Genomic DNA, 17,002 nt, shown 5'->3' with positions numbered 1-17,002 from the left:
AGGGTAGATCTCATGTGATGTGTGCCTTACCGATTCTTTCCTTAAATCGTAGGAACACTTCAGGTAATTTTAACTAGAAATAAGCAAAAAAATAATAATAAAATAAAATAACTAGGACATATTCAGACAGAGAAAGAGAAATACTATAAATATTGTGTAGAATCTAAAAAGAAATTATACAAATGAACTTATTTACAAAACAGACTCACAGACTTAGAGAAAGAACTTATGGTTATAGGGGGGAAGGATGGGGGAAGAGATAGTCAGGGAGTCTGGGATGGACATGGACACACTGCTGTATTTAACATGGAGAACGAGCAAGGAGCTGCTGTCCAGCACAGGGAACTCTGCTCATTGTCATCTGGCAGCCTGGATGGAGGGGAGCTGGGGGAGAATGGATCCATGTGTATGTGTGGCTGAGTCCCTTTGCTGTCCACCTATAACTATCACAATATAGTTAATTGGCTACACACCAATTCCAGTGGAGCTGTTTCAAATCCTGGAAGACGCTGTGAAAGCGCTGCACTCAATATGCCAGCAAATCTGGAAAACTCAGCAGTGGCCACAGGACTGGAAAAGGTCAGTGTTCATTCCGATCCCAAAGAAAGGCAATGCCAAAGAATGCTCAAACTACCGCACAATTGCACTCATCTCACACACTAGTAAAGTAATGCTCAAAATTCTCCAAGCCAGGCTTCAGCAATACGTGAACCGTGAACTCCCTGATGTTCAAGCTGGTTTTAGAAAAGGCAGAGGAACCAGAGATCAAATTGCCAACATCCGGTGGATCATGGAAAAAGCAAGAGAGCTCCAGAAAAACATCTATTTCTGCTTTATTGACTATGCCAAAGCCTTTAGCTGTGTGGATCACAATAAACTTTGGAAAATTCTGAAGAGATGGGAATACCAGACCACCTGACCTGCCTCTTGAGAAACCTATATGCAGGTCAGGAAGCAATAGTTAGAACTGGACATGGAACAACAGACTGGTTCCAAATAGGAAAAGGAGTACGTCAAGGCTGTATATCGTCACCCTGCTTATTTAACTTCTATGCAGAGTACATCATGAGAAACACTGGGCTGGAAGAAACACAAGCTGGAATCAAGATTGCTGGGAGAAATATCAATAACCTAAGATATGCAGATGACACCACCCTTAAGGCAGAAAGCAAAGAAGAGCTAGAGCCTCTTGATGAAAGTGAAAGAGGAGAGTGAAAAAAGTTGGCTTAAGACTCAGCCTTCAGAAAACTAAGATTATGGCCTCCTTTCCCATCACTTCATGGCAAATAGATGGGGAAAGAGTGGAAATAGTGTCAGACTTTATTTTGGGGGGCTCCAAAATCACAGCAGGTGGTGATTGTAGCAATGAAATTAAAAGACGCTTACTCCTTGGAAGGAAGGTTATGACCAACCTGGACAACATATTAAAAAGCAGAAACATTAGTTTCTCAACAAAGGTCCATCTAGTCAACGCTATGGTTTTTCCAGTGGTTATGTATGGATGTGAGAGCTGGGCTATAAAGAAAGCCGAAGAATGGATGCTTTTGAAATGTGGTGTTGGAGAAGACTCTTGAGAGTCCCTTGGACTGCAAGGAGATCCAACCAGTCCATCCTAAAGGAGATCAGTCCTGGGTGTTCATTGGAAGGACTGATGTTGAAGCTGAAACCCCAATCCTCTGGCCACCTGATGCAAAGAACTGACTCACTGGAAAAGACCCTGATGCTGGGAAAGATTGAGGGCAGGAGAAGGGGACGACAGAGGATGAGATGGTTGGATGGCATCACTGACTCAACGGACATGAATTTGAGTGAACTCCGGGAGATGGTGATGGACAGGGGAGGCCTGGCGTGCTGTGATTCATGGGGTCGCAAAGAGTTGGACACGACTGAGCGACTGAATTGAACAACAGAAATTAAGAAGCTTAATTTTTAAAATTTAATCATATACACATTCAGTTCAATGACCCTCACCTATTTTCACATCAAAAGCAGTATCCATTAAAGCCGGAAGGGTTAAAACCATCATTGAAAATTTAAAGGAACAGGGGCTGTTAATTCCCTGTTAGTCCTTACAACACTCCTATTGTGGGGGGGGGGAAGTCAATTGATAAATGGAGACTCATTCAAGATATACGAATAAGTAGGGTCTAATCCTTATACTTTACTGTCTGAAATTCCTGAATGAGCCAAATATTTTTCAGTTGTTTATTTGAAGCTTACTTTCTAGAGTTGCTGCTGCTGCTGCTAAGTCACTTCAGTCGTATCCGACTCTGTGTGACCCTATAGACGGCAGCCCACCAGGCTCCCCCGTCCCTGGGATTCTCCAGGCAAGAACACTGGAGTGGGTTGCTATTTCCTTCTCCAATGCATGAAAGTGAAAAGTGAAAGCGAAGTCGCTCAGTCGTGTCCGACTCCTAGGGACCCCATGGACTGCAGCCCACCAGGCTCCTCTGTCCGTGGGATGTGCCAGGCAAGAGCACTGGAGTGGGGGGCCAATGCCTTCTAGAGTTGAACCAATCAGCCTCCACCTATGACTTTTACGACAATTGAGAGGATTCTTGGCCATTATAGGTTATTGCCTCATTTGCATTCCAGGTTAGGGGTAACTTGCCCGGCCTTTGTATAAACTTATAACTGAGACTCAGCAGGTCCAGACTCAAAAGGCTTTTAAGCCTCTTCAAACTGCTCTCCTGCAAGATCTTGCTTTCAGCTTGCCCACAGGATCAGAGTTTAACTTGTTTGTTACTGGAAAAAAGGCTACGGCCACATTGCTTAAGGGGAATTGCTACTATTGTTTTAGTGAAGTCGCTCAGTCGTGTCCAACCCTTTGGGACCCCATGGACTGTAGCCTACCAAGCTCCTGTGTCCAGGGGGTTTTCCAGGCAACAGTACTGGAGTGGATTGCCATTTTTGCTAATGCCTAAAGTTCCTAAATTTACTAATGAGCAGAATCTTAACCATACTGACTTCTTACAATGGAAGTGGGATCTGAAACTCTAAAGTTCAGAGCAACAATGTTCCACCTTTGAAGCTACTGTAACTCAAGAGGTGTCAAAACCTCTAGGAATAGAGTATCATTTACACCGTTCCTGGAGACCCCAATCTTCAGGAAAAGCTAAAGAGGCTGATTACATTATCAAGAGGCGTCTGTGTAAGCTAACTCAGGAAACACAAGACAGTTGCCTTCAAGTTTCACCCGTCGTTTTAATGAGGGCTCAAACTGTTTCTAAGAAGGGACTGTCTCTATGACAGAATGCTTTCTTGAGCAGATACTGTCACAGATGCTGAAGCCTTACAATTAACTTATGTGACTCAGCTTTCAGCTTTGCAACCGCCCCATCAATTGAAGAGAAGGCAGTGGCCCCCCACTCCAGTACTCTTGCCTGGAAAATCCCATGGACAGAGGAGCCTGGTGGGCTGCAGTCCGTGGGGTCGCGGAGAGTTGGACACGACTCAGTGACTTCACTTTCACTCTCATGCACTGGAGAAGGAAATGGCAACCCGCTCCAGTGTTCTTGCCTGGAGAATCCCAGGGACAGGGGAGCCTGGTGGGCTGCCGTCTGTGGGGTCGCACAGAGTCGGATACGACTGAAGTGACAGCGTCAATCGAAGGCGTCCCATGGTGGGTTTCTTGGCTTCAAAGAAAGAACTTTCCTCAACTCCATGATGACATCTAACAATCCTAAGATGGACTGGTATAACGTATTGTACCTTAACTATGGACATAATGTAAGTTTTAATTTGGGGTATGTTTTAACTTGGCTTAATGACTATTTTGCCTTACATCTGTAACTGTGTAATGTTGGTTTGTGACCGTTTGAAAGCTCTGAAGTCACAAGTGGTTGTCCAGGCTCCTTGGAGTGCCACAACCTCCTTCAACTTATCATCTCGGGGTCCCTGGATCAGAGACCCTCAACATGAGGGTCAGGAGAATATGTTGCCTCAACCATTTAGGGATGACACCCCTCAACAGCAGGAAGCAGTTATGGAACGAAAATGACAGCCCTTTCCCTTGGCAACGTAATTCTCTTAAAAGAAAAGGGGGGGATTGAGAGTCAATTCCTAGGCAGGTTGATAAGTCTGGGGTTCCCCGAGGAGGAGAAAGGGGTCGGGGGTCCCCAAGAAGGAGACGGGTCTGGGGCTTCTGAAGAGGAGACAGGGGTCTGGAATTCTTAAGGAGGAGGAAAGGACAAACGCCTTTTCTTCCCCTACATTCCTTCATCAGCCACATAAAAAAACATTTTTTTCTCTAAGCCCGGAACTAACGGTTACACAGCAAACAAGTCAGTTTAATTCTGCACTAAGGATTATATCTTCACTTTCAGTGTCTACAGGAGGTTTTCGGAGAGACTGTATTCTTCTATTTAAGAGCTTCCCTGGTGGTGCAGAGGTTAAAGCGTCTGCCTGCAATGCGGGAGAACTGGGTTCGATCCCTGGGTCGGGAAGATCCCCCGGAGAAGGAAATGGCAACCTACTCCAGCACTCTTGCCCGGAGAACCCCACGGACGGAGGAGCCTGGGGGGCTACAGTCCACGGGGTTGCAAAGAGTCGGAGACGACTAAGCGACTTCACTTTCACTTAAGGATTATATAACCACAGTGTACCCTGCTTGAGCACCGTTTCTCCTTCCTGAAAACCTTCTGACTGATCCTGGTATCTCAGAATGTGGACTATGGAGTGAGTCTGGTAAGATCTTTCTATTGATAACTTCCAATCCTCTCATCTTAAACGGTAAAGTGTGGGAGTGGGTCTGGTAAAATTTTTTAACAACCTTGAGACATTCTTTTGCTTTATTGTAATAACCAATTAAAAAAGTGTATATCCCTTGCCAACAGTAGCAAGGGAGGGGCAACTCTCCAGCCCCCTTCTGATGTCTATGTCAGAAGCTTTCTCAGTCACTTTTCAAACTCAACTCTGCTACACACACACACAGACACAAAAAGAGAGTGGATACATGTATAACTGATTCACTTTGCTATATATGCCAAACTACTGCAACTCTGTAACTCAACCATCAGTTCAGTTCAGTTCTCCAATTTAAAAAAAAATTTTTTTAAGTTTATCTGAACTTGTAGCTTCACAAGTTTCTAAAACAGCCTCTGGTCTGTATTTTTGGAAGGTAATTTGCTGGTAATAAATGTGACTCTCAACAGGGTTGATGGACCGGGGTTCAAGTAGCTCAGGGCTTTTCGCCTTAAGGCAAACCAAAGCGTCCAATTCTCCGTATCAATACACTGACTGGGGGTCTCTGACATCCAATGCTGAAGACAGAGAAACTACTTCTTCCTTTCTTCAATGACCATCCTAGTATTTTTATGACTGAGATGTCGTGAGGTACAATGGAATGAGCAGGGATCAGATGGGAGTTTGAATCTCAGCGCCACGACTTATTAACTATGAGACTTTGCGTGACCAACTTACGTCTTTCTCAGCCTCCATTTCACTACCTTTAAAGCAGACAGGGGGAGGAGAAAATAACTATTTGTTAAATGTTAAATCATAGCGTCCACCCAGGAGTGGCATTGCTGGATCTCATGGCAGTTCTTGACTCCCCTGGAGAAGGAAACGCCAACCCACTCCAGTGTTCCTGCCTGGAGAATCCCGTGGACAGAGGAGCCCAGCGGGCTACAGTCCGTGGGGTCACAGAGAGTCGGACATGAATGAGGACAAGGACTCCTAGTTTTAATGTCTGAGGCCCCTCCATGCCGTTTTGCAGCGTGGCTGCAGCACTCTACGTTCCCACCCACGGTGCACGAGGGATCCCTTTGCTCCACACGGTCACCAACATTTGTCATCTCTCGTCTTTGGCGATAAAAGCCATTCTGACGGGTGTGAGTTAATATCTCACGGTGGGCTTGATTTCCATTGGGAAAGAGATATCTGGAACCACGTGTTCTCCGCAGCATGACTCGCGACATCCAAGATATGGAAACGATCTCAGTGTCTGTACAGAGATGCACGGATAAGAAGACGCGGAAGACACACAGCATGGAATATTACTCGGCCACAGAAAGGAAATCCTGCCAGTTTTATGCAACGGAAATGGACCTGGAGGGTATGACGCTAAGTGAAGTAAGTTAGACAGACAGACAGACACAAATATTGTATGACCTCATTTATACGTGGAATCTAAAAAGGCTAATTAAAACAAAAAAGAGCGAAATGGTGGTTATCAAGGGTTCTGTGTGTACTGAGGGCCTCAGTCGTGTCCGACTCTTTGTGACCCCGAGGACTGTAGCCCCACCAGGTTCCTCTGTCCGTGGGATTCTCCAGGCAAGAATACTGGAGTGGGGTGCCATTCCCTTCTCCAGGAGATCTTGCCAACAGAGAGAGAAGACCCATGTTTCCTGCATCCCAGGCAGGTTCTTTCCCATCTGAGCCACCAGGGAAGCGCTGTGAAGTCTGATACTCAGCTGCAACAATGCGATTCAAGTGTTATAAATCACACATGGGTTTGACTTACAGTGAGAAACGCAGGATTTTTTTTTTTTTTTTAAACCAAACTGCAAAGGTGACTTGGAAAGTTGGGTGTCAAGCCAAGACATGTGAGTGAGTGAGGAGAAGGAAATTTTAAAATATTTTTGTAATGACAATGATGAAAGAACACTTTGAACAAGCTGCAAAGGTGACTTAGTCAAGACACCACAGGGCTCCAGATGAGAGGCTGGCAAACCCGGCCCCCCAGCCTCTGTTTATAAATAAAACTTTATTTCAACACAGCCACACCCCTCTGTTTTACACACTGCCTGAGGCTGCTTTTGCACCCTGCACAGAAAATGCCAAAAATACTGGCTAGTATATGGTCTAGTGCTGTATCATATACCCACAACTTGTTTTAAAGGAGTAGAATGTGAAAGACCTCAGCACAAGAAAACCATTTATTTCTAATTACGTAAGGGGATGGATGTTACCAAGATGTACTAGAGTGTTTGTTTGTTTGTTTTGCTTTAATATACATATATAGAATGACTTATGTTGTAAACCTGAAACAAAGATAATTCTGTGGTCCCTTAAACATAAAAATTTTAAAAGAAAGATTGCCACTCAGGGCTAGATGAAAGCAGAGAAGCTATAGCTTTTCCCATGACCACAGAAACAAACCAGAGTCAGACTTTTATCTTAAAAGATACAAAGTTTTATTAAACAAACCTGGAATGAATGGTAGCATTCCATAAATTAGACAGCAGTAAAATCTTCCCAGGGTGTGTGTGTATATATATATATATATATATACACAAATCACAGTGATTTTCATTGTGCAAGGAATGGAGAGGTGTAGATACAGGCTTTTTTTTTTCTTTCTTTTTTAAACCACATGAGAAGCTGAGACGATCAGGGCAGGGCTCCCAGTATGACTTCGGCAGGAAGGTGGCACACCAGCCCTGGATGCTTCATCCCTTGAGAAAGAAGGAACCTCCGACTGCCCTGCAGAGCCGGAGAAAGCATCTCGGGGAGCCAGGAAAGGCGGCTGGTGAGCAGAAACCCTTCTGATCCCAGTTGCAAAAAAAAAAAAAACACACACGTGCCATGAGTTCTATTTAAATAACACACGAGTCCACCGTGGAAGAGCAAAGAAAATATCAACAGAAGACGTTTCCAGACACAATAACTTAGAGGGAACGGTTCCAGAATATTTCCTTTTTGATTATCAAGGATTGCGTTTGGTGGTGACCACACGGGGTCAGCAGGAACAAGCTCGGTATGAAAACATGATGCTTGGTGGACGTGCTGGCCCACCACTCGACCTCCACTGAGACACAGACAGACAGACACACACACAGACTCAAATATATTATTTAAGACAATCGTACAGGTGGGTTTTCTCTTTGTTCTTGGTGAGTCAGCAACACCCACGCAAGTTGAACTGATTAATCAAAAACAGAGAAAGAAGCGTACAGTATACCCCATGTCTCAGCAGGTACAGAACACACGCCAGGCAGATGGACCACCGGAAAAAAAAGAACACGGGCATCTCATTTCAAATCTCCACTGGGAGCGATCAAGAGACTTGCACAATGCTGTCAATTTTGTGATGCAAAATCAAGAGGGCTAGGGACCCAAAAAAAAAAAAAATTCCAATCTTTCCTGTTCCTGAAGCTGCAGCAAGGATTCTGTTGTTACGATGGGGAGTGATTGCAGCCTGCAGGGTTCACCCAAGTAGGGTGGCCCTCGGTGCCTGCAGAGCAGGGCGTTGGGGTGTTGCATGAACAGGAAGGAGCCCAGTCTCACAGCTAAAAGTGGTTTCCAATTGAGAGGCAATGTAGGTTGTAGGCAGAAACGGCAAATGCAAGTCACAAGACTCAACTGCTTGGCGCAGCCGGTGACTCGGATGGGTCCTGAAATGCAGATAGAGAGAAGGAAAGCAAACATCTCCCGAGACGGTGAAAAACAGGTGATGCCAGACCTGCTCGAGGAGCAAGAATGGGAGGAGTTTTAAAGATGGTGTCACATGCACGCCGGTTATCGGGGGTTTTTGTCCTTTGCATATTTTGACAAATCAATAGCAGAAATCATGGTTTGTTGGGTTGGTTTTTTTTTTTCCCCATCGCTGGCCAACGATACATGTCTGCTGAGCGGGACATCCCAACTGCCATGACCACGGGCAATATGCCGTTATGACCGGCTAGCATTTTATCTCCTTGTGAGTTTTACGGATTGCTCTCAAACCAGGCTGGCTTTATTTTTCCCCGAGGAAAACAAGACCCACCCCGAGCCACCTCTTGAAATCAATGCATTTCCTAAAGACTTTATAAGAGTTTTTTTTTTTTTTGGAGGTGGGGGGAGGCGTGGAATAAGGACCATTCTTAAAGTCTACTGAATTTGTGACATTGCTTCTGTTTCATATTTTTGGCTTTCTAACACTAAGGCAGTGGCATCTCAGCTACCCCCACCAGGGATTAAACTCACACCACCTCCCCCGCAACATTGGAAGGTGAAGTCTTAACCACTAGGCCACCAGGGAGAGGTTGGCGGGGGAGTCCCAAGACTTTTTAAAGAGTTATTGTCACTTAAGGAGATATTGCCAACATGTCAAACGGCAGCAAACAAAAAACAAATCCTTTTCCGGTTCGGAATGTTGTCACAGTGGCGGTGAACGTTCTTCAAAGCCTTGCACACCCTGATTACTTTTGATCCAAGACTCGGAACATCACAGAATGCCTCCAGGGAGTGAACAATTTTCTGGTTGTATGCGGTGAGCCGTCCATGTGTTTAAGACTCATTTTGATCACGCCCAGTGTTGCATGACGTCAGACCATTTAATTTAAGGCCCAGCCACCAGCACATAATGCTTTCAATGACTACATGGGCACCAGGGGTGTCAAAGGTGAGGTGAACCCCGCCTGGCAGTGTTGAAATTCCTCTTCCTTTCCAATTGGCTTCGCGTGGCTGCTGGTCAACGACCACGCGTTTATAAAGAAGTGAGCCATCCATGGTATTTGAACCTTTGTTTTCCCTGCATAGTCTTCAAAATTAAGGCAACGCATTTTCCTGCGTTCTTGTGCTATTTTCATCTCATAAATTACATCCTAGAGAGGAAGAATGAAGCCAAAAAAATATGCGTCGGGATCAACATGTGTATTTACAATTTTTGTATTGTGTTCAAGAAAGGTGTTTCATTTATTTTGTATTTTCTTAAGCATAAGGCTCCAAATAATACTCATTTATTTTTATAGTCAGAGGACACAAGACTTAATGCTTTTCCCTCGTGGGGTCTGTATCTCTGTGCGGGTTCACGCTGCTCATTCAACCTTCTAACATTCAATGACGTAATAGTTCAGAAATGGCATGATAAAATTTTAGACCCAGTTGGCTCACTGTCTAATCCAAAGAGCGTGGTGATGGAAAAGTACAGACTCAAAATAACAGTTCTCTGGGAACATTTATCCAAGTGCCCCCTTTGAAAGTAAATTTTTAATGAGCTGCCCATTGTAAGTTTTGTTTTATTCAGTCTTGGACTCAGTCTCACCAACGGAACGGACTGCTCTTTGAAGATGAGGTCATTTATGAGAAGGGGGTGATTTAGCGCCTTCGGCTCAAGGCTTTTATAGGTGTCGTTTCTCTTCACGTCTCCTTCAAGCACACACAGCCCTTGTCTTCTGATCCAGCAGTTGCTGTTGTTCAGTTGCAACTTCAGCTGTGTCTTTCTGTGACCCAGAAACTGCAGCACACCAGGTCTCCGTGTCCATCACCAACTCTCAGAGCCTGCGGAAACTCCGATCCATGCACTCGGTGATGCCATCCAGCCATCTCATCCTCTGTCGTCCCCTTCTCCTCCTGTCTTCAATCTTTCCCAGCATCAGGGTGTTTTCCAATGAGTCAGCTCTTCGCATGAGGTGGCCAAAGTATCGGAGCTTCAGCTTCAGCATCAGTCCTTCCAAAGAACACCCAGGAATGATCTCCTTTAGGATGGACTGGTTGGCTCTCCTTGCAGTCCAAGGGACTCTCAAGAGTCTTCTCCAACACCACAGTTCAGACGCATCAATTCTTCAGGGTGCAAATGGTCAAATCTGATACATACACGTACGTCCTTTGACATTTGCGCTATGTTAAAAAAAAAAAAAAAAACGTATACTTTTCCCAAACATCAGCTCTCCACACCCCTAGATGTACCTGCAGAAGCAAGAGAAGCAAAAGCTGGGAAAGATGCACCTTTCTGGCCCAGCACAGGAAAGAAAACCGTGTCGACAGGTGAGCCAAGAATACCTGAGGAATTGAAAGCTGAGGGCACACGCAAGCCTTTATAGCAATACGATCCGAGCACACACTCTGCCTGCAACCCTGTGGTCCAAGGAGCGGCACCTTTCTGGGCAGGAGAAGGGAGGAAGCAAGGCTCGGGGGGAGGGAGAGGCCTGGGAGGTCTTCTGACTGATCCCCGGCTGCCACTGAAGGCTCTAGAACCGACTGCTTAAATGCACAGACCTCCCCCGGGCTAGGGCACGGCTGGACCCTACAACCGGATTCTACACAATGGGTTTGAGCCACTCCCATCTTTCCAGCTGAGTCCCATTTAGGCTTTTTTTTCACAGCAAAGGTTAGAATCAGAAAGCAGAAGAGAAAGAGGGTAAAGAAGGCCATGAATGAGGATGCCAAGCACCTCTGACCACGTCCTGCTTCTGGGAAGACACAAACTTAAACAGCAGCACTTGCTCAGGCCCACCCACTTGACACCCGGCTGTCGTGATCGACAGGAGTTCACGGTCCTCACCCAACCCTCGGGTCCAGAGGGAAAACAAAGCTCATCCCAGGCTTGTCCGGCACAGGCCCGGCAGGTCTGTGAAACCAGAAGCACAGCGAACGCTGACGAGGAGAAATAAAACCAAGCAGAAACAAGGGAGGTTCGAACGTATCCCTTCCGTTCCTTGCTTTTCCCAAAACCGAAGGGGAAAAGAAGAGCATGTGTGTTGAGCTCCTCGAGCCAATGCTGAAAAGAGCTGCTTTGGTGTCTGGAGATGAATTTTTGATCCAGGGATTGAACCTGGAAGACAAAGAGCTCGCCATCTCCCTACAGAGTCTGAAATTTTTTTTTAATGCCACAGACAAAAGTTCTTGAGAAATGTTCGCATTCAGTGGCTAGACTTGGGACTAAAATTCAAACTCACATCTCCTTCCTTTGCCTTCTGGTTTCAAGACCTCAGGCTACCAGACACAGGGATACAGACCATCATAGGATTTAACCATAAAATGCACATACGATGACAAAAAATACATATATCATAACTTTAAAAATTTTGTCCAGCAAGAGAACAGATTCATTAAAAAAAAAAAATCTGAAACATAAATATAACCTCTGGAAAGTAAGAAAATGTACATCACTACACAATTTCTGTGCTCCAAGCATACCGCCTTTTTTTATACACAGACACGAACCAAACGCACAGACACACACACAATTTGTGGTTATATCTGAACAAGTTCAGCTCAAACTTAAAAAGTCAAGTCTATGACGGGAGAAGAAAAAAAAAAAAAAGAAACCAAGATATTCCAGTAGGAACACACGAGGCTAAAAAGAAGAAAACCTCCAACCAAACGAAAGTTCAAAGTGTCCTACTGTGCAGCCGATTTTCCAGTAGATTAAATAATTCCAGGGCCACGAACGTCAACAGCTCTGCAATCTCTTTATACACATCCGGGCGTATACAAATGCGGAAGCATCCTTACTCCAAGAAGAAGATAGATGCTTCCTCGGGTTGGCATGGGGGCCACCGTGTGTCCCAGGCAGGCTCAGATCACCCTGTGACTGGCATGAAATAAAACAAAGGATTTGGTTACTTCTGTAAATGTTTCTTCTTTTTTTATTTTTTGCTTGCCCTGTGTGGCACACGAGATCTCATTTCCCCAAGCAAGGATTGAACCTGCCTCATTGGAAGCACGGAGTCTTCCCCGTCGGACTGCCACGGAAGTCTGGATTTTGTTAAATTTTCAAAACACCTGGGTACCATTTGTCATCTTAACAGTAACAACAACAACGGTAACCCAAAAGAAACCAAAGATTCCTTTCACATTCTTACTGCAAAGACCCACAAGCCTGAATTCTACGGAGCGAGAATGCCGGATAAAGTAAATTGAAAGAATTTTTTTTAAAAGGTGGGTTCTCCATGTTCCATAGAACTAGCCCAGTCTCGTCCACAATTTGAAAAGAGATTCAGCCCAGAAACAAAAGTGGGTCCCCGTTTCCTGGTACTTTGCCACAGGACCTCACCATCAGGCAAAACATTTCATGATGAAGAAAAAACAACAGGGCCCAGACTCATAATCCAAAGTCAGCTTCTGTTTTGTAAATCAGTTCAACCCACAAGGACCCAACATATATAGCACAGGGAACTCTGCTGAGTACTCTCTTATAACCTATACGGGAAAAGATTTGGAGAAAGAAGAAATACATGTATATGTAAAAAAAAAAAAAATATATATATATATAAGAAATTTAAAAATAAAACAGAATTCAACTGATACAGGGCTTGCCGGGTGACTCAGATGATAAGGAACCCACCTGCCAATGCAGGAGACCCAGGTTCCATTCCCTGGGTTGGGAAGATTCCCCTGGGGAAGGGCATGGCAACCCACTCCAGTATTCTTGCCTGCAGAATCCCATGGACAGAGGAGCCTGCTGCGCTACACTCCAAGGGGTCACAGAGAGTCAGACACAACTCAGCGACTAACACTTTCACTTACTTTCAAGTGATATCATGAAATGAATGAAATTAAATCTCAAAAATCAATACATAAAATAAAGATATACCTTCCAGGCGGGGAGTCCCGCGCTCAGAAATTCTTGAAGACATCCAGCTCTTTCTGTGACACCGGCGGGGCAGAAGTCCAGTCGTTCTCAGGATATGCTTCGAAGTTGGAGGTATCGTCCTCACTGCACAGCTTGGGGACAATCGGAGGCTGAGGAACCAGCAAAGATACAGCGCCGTGGTTACAGAGGAACAGTGTTCACCAGTGAGCTTACATTCAGCCATGCTTTGGTTTTACCGCACTTTGCAGATACTGTGTGTGTCTTTTTAATAAATCAAAGCTTTGCAGAAACCTTGCCAGTGTGCACCAGGAAGTTGTTACATTCGGGCAAGCCCAGTTTTATCACACTTTCAACATACTGTATTAATTCTCTTTTTTTTTAAATCAAAGCTTTGCAGAAACCTTGGATGGAGCAAGTCTGCACCAGGAAGTTGTTACATTCAGGTACGCCTAGTTTTATTGCACCATACAGATACTATGTTTTGTTTTGTTTATAAATCAAAGCTTTGCAGAAACCTTGGATGGAGCAAGTCTGCACCAGGAAGTTGTTACATTCAGGTGTGCCTAGTTTTATTGCACTTTATAGCTCAGTTCATAAAGAATCCGCCTGCAATGTAAGAGACCTGGGTTCCATCCCTGGGTTGGGAAGAACCCCTGGAGAAAGCATAGGTTATCCACTCCAGTGTTCTTGGGATTCCCTGCTGGCTCACACTGTAAAGAATCCGCCTGCAATGCAGACCTGGGTTCCATCCCTGGGATGGGAAGATCCCCAGGAGGAGAGCATGGCAACTCACCCCAGTATTCTCGCCTGGAGAATCCCCATGGACAGAGGAGCCTGGTGGGGTACAGTCCATGGGGTCGCAAAGAGTTGGACACGATGACTCAGTGACTAAGCGTGCACACACACGTAGGTACTCCTTTATTTTGGTGTTTGTTTTTTTTTTTTTAACTGTAATCAAAGTCTCGCAGAAACCCTGCATGGAGCAAGTCTGCCCCAGGAAGCTGTTACATTTAGGCAGGCCTCATTTAATTGCACTTTGGACATACTGTGTTTTTTGCACGTTGAAGCTTTGCAGAAACTGTACAGTGAGCAAGTCTTTCTGCATCCTGCCTTTTCCCTCCGTGTCACCTTCTGATAATTCTCACATTTCAAACTGTCCTGATTTTACTTGTTAGGTTGATCTGGGACCGCTGATCTTTGATGTAACTACTGACATTGGTGTCCTTTTGTTTTTTACTTTTCAATCAAGGTATACACGTTCTTTTAAGACTTTTTGCCAGTCCATGGACTGCAGCGCGCCAGGCTCCTCTGTCCATCGGATTGTCCAGGCGAGAATACTGGAGTGGATTATCCGTCCCTTCTTCGGGGGAATGTTCCTGACCCAGGGATGGGACCGGGGATGCCTGCATTGCAGGAGATCTCTTTACCAACACAGCCACCGGGGAAGCCCGACTCTTCAGCTCAGGTCTTCCCTCTCAACAGTGTGAACTTCACTTATTAATGCTTTGAATCAGTTCATCAGGTAGCCATCCTAAGGAGCTGAGCCACCGTCTCAGAGCCCGTGTCTGTGCTCAGGAGAGCTTGAGGCTTCCCCGGGTACGAGCCGGCAGACTTGACGTACGACCGTACCTTCAGCTTCCTTTCGGGGACCGCGCCCCAGTCCACGAGCCGGAACCACCGGTGCTGCTTGACGTCCTCGGCTCCGTTCTGCAAAAAGGAATAGCCGTCATCAGCGCAGAGAAGGCCGGCAGGACGGGAAAGCACGGAGCACAGAGAAGCTACGGACGATTCCACAGAGAGAGAAACACGGGTTCACCATGGCTCGAGCCTTTGTCCCCGGAGAAAACCACCAATGAAGGTGTGGGAGCCTCATTATATGCTTTTGTTCATGATAGAAAGAAATGCGGTCATGGAGTTCAGGCTTCCCGCGTGGCTCAGGGGTAAAAGAACCTGCCCGCCAAGGCAGGACATGTGGGTTCCATCCCTGGGTGGGGAAGATGCCCTGGAGAAGGAAATGGCAATGCAATCCAGTATTCCTGCCTGGAGAATCCCATGGACAGAGGAGCCTGGTGGGCTATATACTCCATGGGGTTGCAGAGAGTCAGGCACGACTCAGTGACTGAACAGCAACATGCCATTCATGCGTATACTGCCACAAAGACCAAAGGGTACATACGGTTCAGGCCGTCCCAAGCTAAGTGGGATTTTCACCTTGACAACTTCCTTCAGCTGAAGCTATGCTCATTTTGTGTGTGTGAGCGTGTTAGTCGCTCAGTCGTACCCAACTCTTTGCGACTCTCTGGCCTGTAGCCCCGCCAGGCTCCTCTGTCCAGGGGGATTCTCCAGGCAAGAGCACTGGAGTGGGTTGCCATTTCCTTCTCCAGGCGGTCTCCCCAACCCAGGGATAGAACCTGGGTCTCCTGCACTGCAGGCGGGAAGCTTTACCACCTGACCTACTTTTACAAACGTGTAAGATGAGGCTCACAAAATGATGTCGTTGGCTCACTTCGGCCCAGAGATTAAGTCACGTGACTACGATGCAAGTCGAGGACGTCACACTTGAGAGATGGGTTTTTCTTTTTTTTTTTTAAAGAACTTGCAGCGTGCGGGATTTTAATTCCCCAGCCCGGGATCGGAACTGTGTCGCCTGCAGCGGAAACCTGGAGTCTTAAGCACTGGACCACCAGGGAAGTCTGGAAACCTCAGAGAAGTGGTAGCTACAGGTTACTGGGTTTTTCGGGAAGGAACGAGCCTGTTCTTTTAAAACTGTGGTAACGGGTGCATCATTTTGCTAACATATCGCAAGCCATCCGACTGCCGGATTTAAGGGGTAAACTGCATTGCGTGTGAATGAGAGGGAGGTTCAAGGGCGAAGGGTACGTGGGTATCCCTATGGCGGACTCGGGCTGACGTGTGGCAGAAACCAACATAATATCATAAAGCAATTATCCATCAATGAAAATTTTAAAAAATATTCAGAAACAAACAAAAAAAAACCATAAGTAAAGAAGAAAAGTAACTTATAGATCACTGCTGAGTCACTGACTTCTTTGGAGAGATGAGGAGACCTGATTCTGGGTGAACCAAATCTGAAATCTGGCCAATGAAACAGTAAGACTGTTCTGCCATTGTTGACATGCCTGAAGTCAGATGAGAGGCATTTAAAGTGAGTACCGCTTAATACGTGCCGAGACGCTCAGTCGTGTCTGACTCTTTGCAACCCTCGTGGACTGTAGCCCTCCAGGCTCCTCTGTCCAGGGGGATTCTCCAGGCAAGAACACTGGAGTGGGTTGCCTTTCCCTCCTCCAGGGGATCTTCCCGACCCAGGGATGGAACTCGAGTCTCTCACGTCCCCTGCACTGGCAGACACTCTTTACCACGAACCTCACGTGGGAAGCCGCTACCGTGCCACATATGGGGATACAAATACTGACCTTCATATTTCCCAGCCTCCTCGTTCTGTCGGTAACAAGCAGTTTCCTGATGAGGTCCCTGTTTGGGCCGGGGGGTGGGGGGTGGGGGGCAAGGAGACAGAAACACAGACACGTTGATACGGACCCACACAAACACAGCAGGTCAACAGCAGTAAAATCCACACCATACCAGGACACCTGCCCCGTGATTCAGTCTTCACGCTGGCTAAGCGTCTTCTAGCCTTTCTCACCACTGTTGACTGCTAAGTCGCTCCAGTCCTGTCTGACTCTCTTCGACCCCGTGGACTGCAGCCCGCCAGGCTCCTCTGTCCGTGGCATTCTCCAGGCG

General features: G+C 46.1%; 1 protein-coding gene across 2 annotated transcripts in view; it reads right to left on the bottom strand.

Moving 5' to 3' along the window:
- The window catches only part of PRKX (protein kinase X-linked), a 77,576-nt gene that overhangs the window by 11,486 nt on the left and 49,088 nt on the right, over positions 1 to 17,002 (bottom strand). Inside the window, exons 6-9 of one of the 2 annotated variants that reach the window (XM_040266388.1) lie at positions 16,675 to 16,732; positions 14,870 to 14,947; positions 13,241 to 13,389; positions 7,113 to 12,238 (exon numbers count right to left, since the gene is read on the bottom strand). In XM_040266388.1, coding sequence (XP_040122322.1) covers positions 13,264 to 13,389; positions 14,870 to 14,947; positions 16,675 to 16,732 — 262 coding nt within the window. In that variant the 3' untranslated portion in view covers positions 7,113 to 12,238; positions 13,241 to 13,263. Of the gene's footprint in view, positions 1 to 7,112; positions 12,239 to 13,240; positions 13,390 to 14,869; positions 14,948 to 16,674; positions 16,733 to 17,002 lie in introns of those variants that run through there. The other variant, XM_040266389.1, reaches the window with a different exon arrangement.

Source organism: Oryx dammah, unplaced genomic scaffold (assembly GCF_014754425.2).
Source record: "Oryx dammah isolate SB20612 unplaced genomic scaffold, SCBI_Odam_1.1 HiC_scaffold_23, whole genome shotgun sequence".
Lineage (NCBI taxonomy): Eukaryota > Metazoa > Chordata > Mammalia > Artiodactyla > Bovidae > Oryx > Oryx dammah.
Note: the sequence above shows the minus strand (reverse complement) of the source record. Positions and strands in the feature narration are given on the sequence as shown.